Source organism: Catharus ustulatus, chromosome 3 (genome assembly GCF_009819885.2).
Source record: "Catharus ustulatus isolate bCatUst1 chromosome 3, bCatUst1.pri.v2, whole genome shotgun sequence".
In the NCBI taxonomy this organism is placed as follows: domain Eukaryota; kingdom Metazoa; phylum Chordata; class Aves; order Passeriformes; family Turdidae; genus Catharus; species Catharus ustulatus.
The window spans coordinates 32,111,423-32,123,702 of record NC_046223.1 but is presented as its reverse complement, the minus strand read 5'-3'; the positions used below and the strand labels follow the sequence as shown (position 1 = coordinate 32,123,702).

At 38.0% G+C, this 12,280-nt stretch overlaps 1 protein-coding gene across 1 annotated transcript in view; it reads left to right on the top strand.

Annotated features, from left to right (window-relative positions):
* ZFAND3 (zinc finger AN1-type containing 3) overlaps nt 1-12,280 on the top strand; it is a 134,039-nt gene that overhangs the window by 105,724 nt on the left and 16,035 nt on the right. The window contains exon 6 of the mRNA XM_033055204.2: nt 8,663-8,833. Within this exon, the coding sequence (XP_032911095.1) occupies nt 8,663-8,833 (171 nt within the window). The remainder of the gene's footprint in view (nt 1-8,662; nt 8,834-12,280) is intronic.

Genomic DNA, 12,280 nt, shown 5'->3' with positions numbered 1-12,280 from the left:
TTAAATTTATAATTTTAAAATCATTACTGATTTTTAAAATGAAATTAAGCATTAAATAACTGACCTGAAATATGTTTGAAACAAATAGCCACTTACATTTATTTATTAACTCAATTTTATTTTTTTTAAAACACATGTAACCTGCAGGGAGCCAATCCACGATCAGATTCCTGCTGTACTTTTTGAAGTGAATGTTCCAAAGGTTTCATCTGACTCTTGGTGAAGTTCTCTATTCTGACTAATTATTTCAGTGAGCATCAGACAACTTCTAAGAGCAAGTTTTCAGTATTTTCATTTAATTATAGTTTTCATAAGGACTCCAAAAATACATGAAGGTAATTCTAAAGCCTTTTGGAAGTATTCTTTAGTCTGTTGAACATACACAGGAAAAGTGTATCTTCCTAGAAAGAGAGGAAGTTGTTTGAACATATAAGTGATGTCTTTTTCCTGTCCTATAATAATAATAATTTCTAAATTATTTCCATAACATGAACTTTGAGGAATAGCTAATAGCTAATGAGAGCAACATCTTGGAGCAAAAGAGGATTGAAAAAGAGCTGGATGTAAGATACAAGACAGTGCACGTACTGTTGCATCCTCTGAGTTTCACTGATCTGTTCTTCCTCTCCCTGGTCTTTGGTTCAGGTTATTGTAGAAGCTTCCCAAACATCTCCTTTCCAAACTGTAAGAATTGCCTGGTAAACCAGCCTGACTTCTGGTGGACTGTAGACAGCAATCAGGTGAACAGGAATTGTGTCCTATGCCAGGGCTGGTTGTTTGCCCCTTACAAAAAAAAAAATGCTAGAAAAAGTAACACAGTCAAAATATAAACTGATCATTAAGGTTTATTTAAAGTAACAGGATTAAAACCAAGTGTACTTTGAAGATGGATTAGCTGTGCATTTCAGAACCTTCTCACGATGCATTCAGGAAAATTCTTATCAAAATACAAGAGCTCTTAGGGTTTTTTCCTTGACATTAATCAGTTACAATCCTTGGAACTATAGCCTCTCAATGCAAGATTTCTGTTACTAATGACATCACTGAAGTTCTGCCGTTAGAAGACAAATCAGTTTTTTGAAAGATAAATATTGGTAAGTATTTTTTTCACTGCTAGCAGCCAAGAGTTCTTTACCATTCCTCTTCTGAATATCTCTCTTAGCCTTGGAAAACCCTCATTATACCAATGGGGGGAAGGGTCTACTAAGGAGAACTCTGTGTATGAGTGAAAAATAACAGAGCAAATATTTTCTATATAGAACTGGTTTTAGGCTATTAGTTTGAAGAATTACCTTCCTGAATACTGTATACCATCTGATTGATGAGGACATAGCTGGAGTATACCACTAGGATTTGGAAGCAGAGCAGCACCACTTATTTATGCATGCTGGAGCTGACTAGCAAATATGAAATATTTATAGCATTATCTATTCTTGCTAATCATATTTTAGAGAATTTCACAAAGCATAAGAAGGTTCTCATTAAAGTCAGCAAAACCAAAACTATGATATTGCTGAATGCTTTTAAATTTCCTATTTTATCAGAACCAGTGTGAGCTTATTTGTGTGTATTTCTGCATATATATTCAGATATGTAAATATGCATATTTGAGTACTACTAAGTAGTCTTCAGGTGCTGTGGAATGGCCAGAATGTTTATGATTTGTCTTCATAGGTTCTTCATCGTATGTGCTACTATTATGACTTTTTTCTTCCTACTTGTGTCTTGTTTTTCCATTAAGCTATTTGTACATGTGCATTAGCCCTTCATTTAATAATCCTGTTCTGATTATTCATGCTATTTGGGATGTCATTTGTTCTCCAGCTTCAAGTGTCACCAGAATGGGCCTTTGTCCTTCTCCCAGCCCTGACCCTGTACTATTAAAGTACATAATTAAATAATGAGAAAAGAAGTTCAAATTAAAATAATGCAATATTTTTTTGTAATTTTTTTTTTTTAGTTTCATTTAGTGTTGTGGCCCTTTTTCTCTTCTGGCCTTTTCAAGGTTCATTCTTTGTAATAGTCTGAATATATGAAGATGAGGTGCTGGTTGTGAGCCATTACAAAAACCTCCACCAACAACCTAAACCAACTTCCCTTAGCATCCTCAGAATAGTATCAAGCTTTTATCCTGCATCAATTGCCCCCAGTAATCAAGGCAATGGGAATTCAGCCTCGTGGCTCTACACACCAGCAGTCACTGTGTCTGTATGATGTTGCTGCCAGCAGCTGCTTGTAAACACATTCTTCAGGTGTTCACCCTTGGAGCATGAGATGAACAGCAACCCAGGACTGTCCAGCCTGTTCTCTCTTCACAAGCTCATCTGTTGTGGCTCTGCAGGTTTGCAGAATTCTCCCATGGGTGTAATTCAGGAAAGGAACCCCACTCACGTTGTTTTCTAAACAAACAAAGTCCTTCTGTCAGCCAGCAGCAGTAGAGGTGGTCATTGCCTTAGGAAATGTTCTAACTAATTGAAATGCCCAAAGTTAATCCATCAAAGGAACTGCACAGTACAGGTGCCTGAATACATTAAAATATGTGCTTGTTTAAATCAATCTGGTATATAAGTAAAAATGTTTGAGAAATAAATTAACATTTCTATTAACTAAAGACATGCTGACATCAGAGAGTATGGGGGAAGCAATGCAAAAAACTTAAATATAAAGCAGATGTAGTATAGGAGCCTAAATACAAGATGAAAACTAATTAGCTTTTCACATAATTTAGCAATTATGAATTTTATTGACAGGAAAGGATAATAGCCATTTTCACACTTTTTCTAATTATAGCTTAGCTAAAATGCATGCAGGAGTCTGTGTTGTTCACTGTTTGTCATACATTTTCAACATGCATTAGATTAGTCTCTTCTGTTTCATTAGAGATGGTAGTTAACACTTTAATTAAGTTACACTGCAGTATAGTACACTTCCTTTTTCCAGGTGTTAATACTGACAATACAGGTTTAGATGAGGAAAAAAATGGGAATATTGGGAAGAAATTAGTGTGTAATTTTAAATTTTATTTTCCTATCCGTGAAGTAGAAAAGGCTGAGGGTGGGAGAGAGCTCATGAGACTGATCCAACCTCCCTGCTCAGAACAGTGTCACCTAGAGCAAGCTGGGGCCTGTGTCCAGTCAGGTTTTGAGTACCTTCAAGAATGGAGCTTCCACACACCCACTTGAGCAAGTTGTGCCAGTGTCAGGTCTCCCCTACAGTTGCAAGAAAGCAAGTGGAATGCTACCCAAACTGTATGTATGGTTATGCCCTCACACTTGTCTGTTTTCCTGAAATCATAATCATTAACACTCATTCAGTCACATACATACATGTATATGTATATCCTCCTTTCTAGCAACACATGTCATTTGTGCCAACTAAGTTCCTTTTTCGTTTTTTGGTTTTTCTGAGGGTTTGTTTGTTTTTGGGGTTTTTTAAAATTAATCCAGCACTTTCAAATCTTTAATTGAATCCTTTTTCTTAGCTCTATTGCAAAGGGGGAAGGAGAATTTTTCTGTCAAGAGTTTGAAGCACATCAGTAATGTTTCACATTTGGAACATCTTGCAGCAATTCTTCCACTTAAATGTCTCCAACAGCTAGGATGAAAGTTGTGGGGGGTTTTTATTGTTGTTTTTACTCATTAGAGTTGGAAACAACTACTGTTGCATGGTTGTGGTGATGGATGAGAAATAATAACTTATGTAATGCAACTTATGGGTGTTATTTATAGTCTCCAGTGTGATTTAATGGAGAGCCTCCTGAGGCAGAGAAGCGACTGATGGGATGTGAGTTCTGTAGAGACTGCTCCCATGTGGTCTCTCTATTCCACATTGTTTAGGGACATTGAGTTTTAGTGCAGTTTCTTTTAAACTCTATGGAGGGGAAAAAAATAAATTGGTGAAATAATGATGATAAGGGCTCTGCAAAGATACTAGAAAAGAGATTTTGTGGTTAAATATTACCACAGGGCTTATGTAAGATATTTTTGAGATATCTGTCTGTAGAGTTTAAAAAAAACTGAGGTGAAATCACAAAAGAAATACATTTCTTATGAGTGTGAGTGGTTCCAAAGAGATGCACAGCCTTGAGATGCAGTCACAATTATGCGAGAAGACGAGATAAGATGCTCATTTCAATTAAATAACAGAGTTTCAGAATAATGTTTTCCACAGCACTGTACAGCAACAGGGAGGGACTGAGGCGGTCACAGCTGTCAGATTTGGCTTATGAGGTGTTAATCTTGAATTTCTGTTTTTGCATTAATAGTCAACAAGCTAAAGAGTTTTGGAACAACTATGTTAATTTTAGATTCATTTGAACTAGAGAGATTATTTTAAATGATGATTCTGGTAAATGTGATAGGGAAGATTTGTATAGAGGCCGTTTTCTCTAGATGAAATTTTTAATGCATAATCAACATGCCAGGCAGTTAAGTAATCCCTCATCTAAGAACAGAATAATGAGTAAAAAAAAATAACAACTAGAAATTGGCAACAAGCTATTGCTCAAATATTAGTCAATTTATGTTACATAGTTATTGTTTGCAGCTATGCAAGTTTCTCCATGGCCAGAGGTTTTAACAGCTTAAGCTGCTTCTAAAATAGTTTCAGGGGAGATGGCAGTAATGTTTGAGGGTTCATTAAAGACTGCTTGTTCTGGTGTTTGCACAGACAGCTGAGATCATAAATGCCAGTCTGTGTGATAGGTTCTTTATGATAAGAAAAAAACCTGAGTGCCTCAAAACCTGTCATGAAACTGGAGATTAAACAGATTCATCTTCTTGAAAAAAGCAGCAGCAGAGGAGAGATCCTCTTTTTCTTACTATTTTCCCATCTCTTCCATCTTTCCTCCTTCCTTGTTAAGTTTTGTTGGCCCACATCCCTGTTGGGCCTAGAGCATCCCACCCTCCCTCCAAATGCCATGGAGGAGCCATCATGATTGTAACTGAAGCCATCTGCATGCAACCTGCAAACTCCTCCAAGGCTGGAGAATCAGGGAGTGGAATTCAGCTCAGGCACCATTTTTTGGAAAAATTTTGAGGGGAGAACATGAGTAATGAAGATGAGAACAGTGACAGTGAGGAATTAATGTGTGTCTCTGTCCATGACATAACAGTAAATAACACTGCTCTGCTTGTTGATTCCAGACAAGCCTCAGTTTCAGCCTTGCCTAACTGAACTTCTTTGTTCTCTCATTTCAAATGGGAGTTTGATACACAATTAGAAGGATCTCATCAAATATCAGCTAGAAGAATCCTTGTTTCTTAACTCAGAATTAAAATTGCAGTGGGAGTGTGTCAATGGCAGGTACTCTGTTGAGCAGTTTCTTCCTAAAATTTTGGGGATTTCTCATGCTTATTGTTCATTTTTTCAGAGAAGTTTTATGATTTTTGACATCTTTGGGTTAAAGAGGAGCATTTTGGTTCTCGTCTCGGACGGTGTATTTATTGGTTTGGGTGCAAGCTGAGCATGGAAAATGTTTCTTAAAGCAAAGGAAGAAGTAACTGTTGAATGAATCAACTGTCTGAGAAAAGCCACTGTCAGTCACTGAGAGAATCCTCTTCTCTGTAGCTTTTTTGGTTGTTTAAAGGTTCATACTGATTTTTGTTGCAGCACTTCAGCCTGTATTCCTAGGGGGTTTTTTTCAGTTGCACTCCAAATAATAAAGCTATGTATGACAATTTCATTTTGCTATCAGATTTTTGAACTTGAGGGTTGCAAGATTCCAGGTGCTGGAAGATGTATTTTGTGTGCTGTATTGCATGTGTCAGTATCATGAAAAGCAATGTGATGTGGGAGAAATGCATGCAGGACTGATTCTAAAAGGTCTGATTTCTACTCTATGCTTTCTCCTTGCTTGTTGTACTTGCCCTTGGGAAGATGGAAGTGTGCGTGCTGTGGGCTGGTTTGTAATGAGTATTAGCTTGGACTCCTGTGTTCAAGGCCCTGAGCCATCAGTGATCAGAGAGATGGTGCTGTCCCTGAGAGCCAGGTTGAGTTTACCTTAGTGCTAAGTATTTTAGTTTATGGCAGAAAGATACACATTGTAAAAAATGAGATATCTACAATTTCTGTGATAATGACCAACTCATGTTAATATTCAAGTTAGTCATTACCAATTAACAGAAAGTGTGTGATTAAGTATTTTCATTTCTAGGACTACTAGCCTGAATTGAGGTAGTTATTTTTCTCATTAAGGCATATGGTTTCATTAACTTATTAGACACTGGTTGACTCACCTGATGAATCCCTTATTTGGATTTCAGGATCAGCAGACCACTGTGGTTTTCATCAGCGTAATTCAGAATACCAAATTGGCTTCTGAGAACTACCAGAATGGCTTAGATTTCCAGAAGCAAAGATGTGTGGGAGGCAGCTGTTCCATATTGGCAGTGCATCTGTTTCTTTGAGTACTGAATGAACGACAAATGTTGTAGATCTCCATCTGGGGCAGCAAGGTCAGCTGGAGCAGGTTTCACTGAACGCTGAGTGAGCCAGGTCACAGGACAGAACCTGCCTGTTGGAGGGGGTGTCCTTATGCACTCAAGGCTAGCCTGGTGTTCCAGGCACTCTGAAAATAAGTGTCCATGGGACAGGACTGTTGGCCTTGGAGTATGAGTTGGGATCTGTGTTCAGAGAGTCAGGCAGTCTCTTCAGAGGATCTTTCCCTTGAACTGTTTTCTCCAGAGATTTAAGACAGGACTAGTTGTTCCATAGCTGCATTAATGCATTATGCACTGCTTTCTTTTCCTTGCCAAGGCTCCTGCACAGCCAAGCATGCAGAGGTGAGGTACGTTATGTACTGAATGTTAGTTTAGGCCTAATATATGTATTTTGTAAGGTGTAAATTGTAATCTGTGACACTGATCAAAAAGGTGGCTGTCTTGAGGCACACATCAGATAAAATCATTGCAGCTTAATAAAAACTTATCACCTGTATGCAGTGCAGAAAGCAATTTTGCTCTTCTATGAAATGTGAGATATCGAGGCTTTATACTTGTTGTAAAGCCAGGCACATTTTCAGCATATCTTGAGAGCAGTATGACAGAAATAAAGTAGGACCCAGTGAGGCAAAGTGTGTATTTGTAATGGCTGTAACAGTGGGGTACAACAACTGGAAAAACACTGTGACACAAGGGCTGAAACACAGGTAAGAAATGTGAATTAGTCTATATTACATGTGAGAAACCAGGAGAAGTTCACAGAGCCTCCCCGAAGGGAGAAGCTACCAAGTGTTCCAAGTCTGACTCCTTTAGCTATTAACTAAAGGATAGTCATGATGTTGGTAAGCAGTGGCTCAGGTAAGATAGCTAACATAACAAGGTTATGTACAGTATTGTATCCATGGGAGTTACCTTTTCATGCCTAATCCAGGACAACACAAAGCAGACATAGGCAATGGAATCTTAGAATAATGGTACAGACATGTTCAGTAGGTTACCATTCTGCCAAAAAGATAGATTTAGCCTGTTATTTGTTGGATTAATGTTGGTTCAAAAGGGATTTAACTCAGCTAATGGGCTTTTTTTCTCTTGCTCACCATCATGCAGTAGAATACTGACTGACTGCAGTAATGTCTTTCATCAGCTCCTTGCAGCACTACAACAAATAATTTAATTTTTTGGTACAGTTAGGATTAGATTTATTTGCAGTTCTTTTTACAAAGAAGTACAGGACTGATTCTCCTGTGCACAAATCTGGGAAAGGAAAATGTCTTTTCTGACCCGACTTGGATTGCAGAGCAGCAGATCTACTGAAATACCGTGTCTCTGACATGCCACAAAAACAAGGCTTGGGCATCTCACAATTCAGTCAGTAATGGGCATTTGATGTGCTACTCTAGAACCCTTGTCAGTACACTCTCCATTGTAGAAAAACAAAGGAAAGACTGGGGAAAAAATGACACTACACTACCTGAAGTAAGACTGTTGGAAACTTTAACTTCTGAAGGCTTTCCACATACTATTTTCTTACAAGTTGAAATTTATGAAGTTATTAATGCAAATAGTGTTCTGACTAATACTTTAGAAATGGCTGAGCATTTGGAATTTATAGGATGTATGTACAGATCATGCTTATTTTGTTTGGGGTTGTATTGTTGGCGTCTACTAATTTACATTTAAATTGTTATCCATGTGGAAAGAGAGGGAAGCACGGTATGGTGCTTTCATGTACCGCCTTCAGTTATGAGAGATACAATTTACATGCTGTGCTTGAAAAATCCCCCTCCTGCCCAGGGGGGAAATAGGTCAAACCTGTGCTCAGGTGTTTTTCATCACTTCAGTCAGTTTGTGTGGGGACACCAAAGGCAGCACACAGGAGAAAATAAATGAGACAATAGATGAACTCTGCAATTGTTTAGGATGGTGTATGCTGCACATGTATCTCTGTATGACCCAACCAAGGCCAGAAAGAAGCTAATCAGTTCATTTTGTATTCAGTATTGACAGCAGGAGGGGTTCATATAGGGAACGAAGATAATATGTCTTTTAGTTGATGCTCATTTTGGTTGTTAAGAAAACATGCATATGCAATTGAGTGGGAGGTAACACACTGCTGGGTGATGACCCCAGCTGAAAGCAATATACCTTCAGTCTGCCTGAAGGGTTGCCTCAGTGAACAAATTCTAATATTTTTCCTAAAATATTTGTTGTGAATACAACAGATTCACAGTCGGAGAGTGAGGCTTCTCCTGTGAAACGGCCACGGCTACTGGATGACAGTAATGACAGGCCTGAGGAAACCAGTCGATCCAAACAGAAGAGTAGACGTCGATGCTTCCAGTGCCAAACAAAACTGGAACTAGTACAGCAGGAACTGGGATCATGTCGCTGTGGTGAGTACTGTTTGTCAGCATCGTCCGGCTTTCAAACACAGCCGTGCTCAGATCTGTGTCACACAGAAAAACAGAGAACACTTGAGTTTTTCACCTTGCAAGGATGCTTTGGCATGGCTTCCACTGGTAGCAAAAAGTTATAATTAGTTCCTAATTTCCCCTTTAAAACTTTGGCCTTGATGTACTGCCCTGTCTCTAGAGATGCCAGATATTAATGAATTTAGCTTCAGAAGTCCCTGTAAGGCACGAAGGGCATCATACCCACTTGACAGGAGAAGAAGCACAAAGCACATCAATAAATATGCAAAGATAAGAAGGTTTCTATAGGGTGTAATGGAACATAGGTCATTATCTGCTTCTGCATGTTATAATTGCATTAATATTAAAAACTTAAATCCAAAAAACCTCTCTAACTGAAAATATTTTCATTGTCACACTCAGTTTGTGGGGGGAAGACTTACTGTTCAGCATACACTTGGCTTTTCCAAAGCTGATGACACTGTTCAGATAGTTGAATTGAACGATAATCCCATGCAGGCAGCTAATTTGGGGTTTCATATTAAATGCAAATAATCTTTCTGAAACAATAATTAATGTGACTAGATTCCAAAGGAGATGCACTCTCCTTCATGGAACAATTGTGTTCTTAACTGGTTTAAATGTGCTCATTAGACCCAGTCATAATGCATGTGGTAGTTTTACCTGCTAATTATTTTTTCATATAATCACGTATTGAAGGTTGCATTGAACTCTCTGACAATGCTTGTACTGATATATTTGGAGAAGTTTGCTTCAATTAATCCAGTGTGTTCCTGGCAGGGAATCATTTCCAAAGGATCTGCACAGATGATAGGTGCAATTCACCTGTGAAATACAAAATCTTGTGTTAAAACAGTTTTGAAAATCTTGTGGAAAAAAAATCTTTAAAAACGATTTTCTGGGGAGAAGGCATGTTCTGAGCAGCAGTGTGGCAAGGAAAGGTGTAGCTAAAGTAGCTACAAAAACAGTTAATCCTATACTGAATACCAAATGCCAAGTGAAGAGCAGTCATAGAAAGCTGCAAAGATTTTGTGTTGTGCTTTGTTCTCTTCTTCAGCAGCTGTCTGTGTTCAGGCTGTAGAGATTGCTGTTGTGTTGGGCTCTTTTGGACATGAGATAGGCTTTGTTTTGATATTGGAGCACTGGCACAGAGCTTACATATGTTATCTGTGAAACCACCAAACATGAAATCAAAAGCTGTAATGTTGAAATTCTTGTTATGGAAATCATGTGTCAGGATACTTTGAAGTGTCTGGTAACATTTTTATCAAACTGAAGAAATCCAGGACTATCAATGACACATTTTGGTAGGGCTCTTTCTGCTCAGCATGGTAGAGGCAGGAATTTCTGCTCTTGGTCTGCTGTTGTCATGTGTACAACAACTCAGGCTGCTCACGGGCACCTGACTGAAATAGCAGAATGGTCCCTAATATTGGGAGCAACAGAGTTTGAATTTTGGGGTGGATTGGATAAATGATTGCTTAAACATTATGAAACATCATTAATCTTCCCTGCATTCTGCAATATTGGCACTACGTAAGAGCAATTAAGTTGAAAGCAACTTTTAAAAAGCCCTTTTCTTGATCAGTAATGTTTTTAACATAACAAAATAAAACCTGCCTTTTTTTTCTGTAAACTGGATTACAGATATATTTGGTTGGCTCCTCTCAAGTTTTCATGAAAAGTATTTTCATAATTCAATACTGTTGCAATATAAATGTTGTAGGAATTATTCTTTAATTTTCTTCTACTGGATATATATAGCTTTATGGAAATATTTCTGTTAAAGTTCATAAAATCTGTTAATAAAACATGAATGTGAAAAAAATTCTGAATTCCTCAGCAATAAGTGAGGAGATGAAAATTTGCATTCCTGTATTACATCCTATACAGTTTATAGTTTGTATTATAAAGATTTCTGTTACATACTTTTAATGAGAAAATAGAAGGCAGGAGTCTATTTCCATGTGTACAACAGGGCTGAAAAAAACAGAGATCTTTAATTTCTGTGCAGTTACAATTTTTCATTAATACTGTGTGCGGTAAGGGTGTGTTATCTGTTCTCTGATGTGAATGTGGGCATACTCTGTGCACTTACATTTAATAGTCAGAGTAGTAAGAAGCAAGTGAAATGCTGCCAGTGAGCAACACAGGGCACCTGAGCTTCACATCACCCAAGCTTTACCAATAGTAGCAGCATGTGGCTCTGGTGACTTTTAAAAATGCTGCCTGAGAAACCATTCCTGCTAGCTTGCCCTGCTGTCTGTAGAATTTAGGTTAGAATTTAGGACATGAGTGACAAGCCCATTCAAAAACCTTGGGAGGAGGTGATGGAAATGCAGTCAAACAAATCTGTAAAATTCTCATTTGTTTAAAATATTACCTAAAACTACACATGACTGGGCTATCCTTCTCTGTCTGAATGTGAAGCACAGGTAATGGTGTGTGGTCAGGTGGAGGTGATGAGATAGAATCAACTGCTGTAAAATAAGCATGTCCACTTCTCAAAAGTAATGGTCAACATAGAACATTGTTTGATCTGAGTATTGAATACCTACTATTAAATTCTTGGTGTCTTAATTCTGAACTGAAGCAATGGGAAAAAATGGGGGAAACCCCTTCCAGTTTTAAACAGTAAGAGAAAATCTGATACCAGGATCAATAAAAAGGCAGACAACATCTTCAGAATTATAAAGGTATGGGTTTGCTTGGAAGGAAAAAGGATTTAAAGCGTAACAATGTTGATCCAAAGCTGTGTCTGAAACAGTCTTGTTAAAATCCAAATTGACTCCATCCACAGACCAACAATTTAATTGTTCGCAGTTGCACGTGTTCTTGTCCTGATGTTAAAAGTACTGGAAATCATCTTACTTTTTGGTAATTTGTCCTGGTGAGTCCTCCAGTGAGATTTTTAGTGAGACATAGTGGAAAGGAAAATATCTACATACTGAACAATGTTTTAATGTAGACATATCTGCAAATAGTGATCCAGCTGACAAGGCATAGCTCTTTTGGAAAGGAGACTGAGAGAGCGACTGGTGCTTTACACTGGCTTGGAGATCTTTGGGAGGCTACTGTATTGGCTCTCCTGTAAGCCCTGTCCGGAGAGAGGTGATGCTGCTGTGCTCATTCCCTTCACACTACATGGAATTTTAGATAGATTTGACTGTGCTGCAGGGCTTTACTGTGAAGAACAACAATTCACTACTGAGAACAGAGTTCCAGCAATTCAAACACAACATTTTTCAGATGTAGAAAGATTTGTTTGTTTTCATACACACATACTCTGAAGATCTTTTTTTCATTCTTCTTCTGCTCTGTTCAAGTTATTAACTGCTGACAAGAAATTCACATCTCATAAATAATGCTTAAGAGCCATTGCTATATAAATTGAATGTGTTATGAATT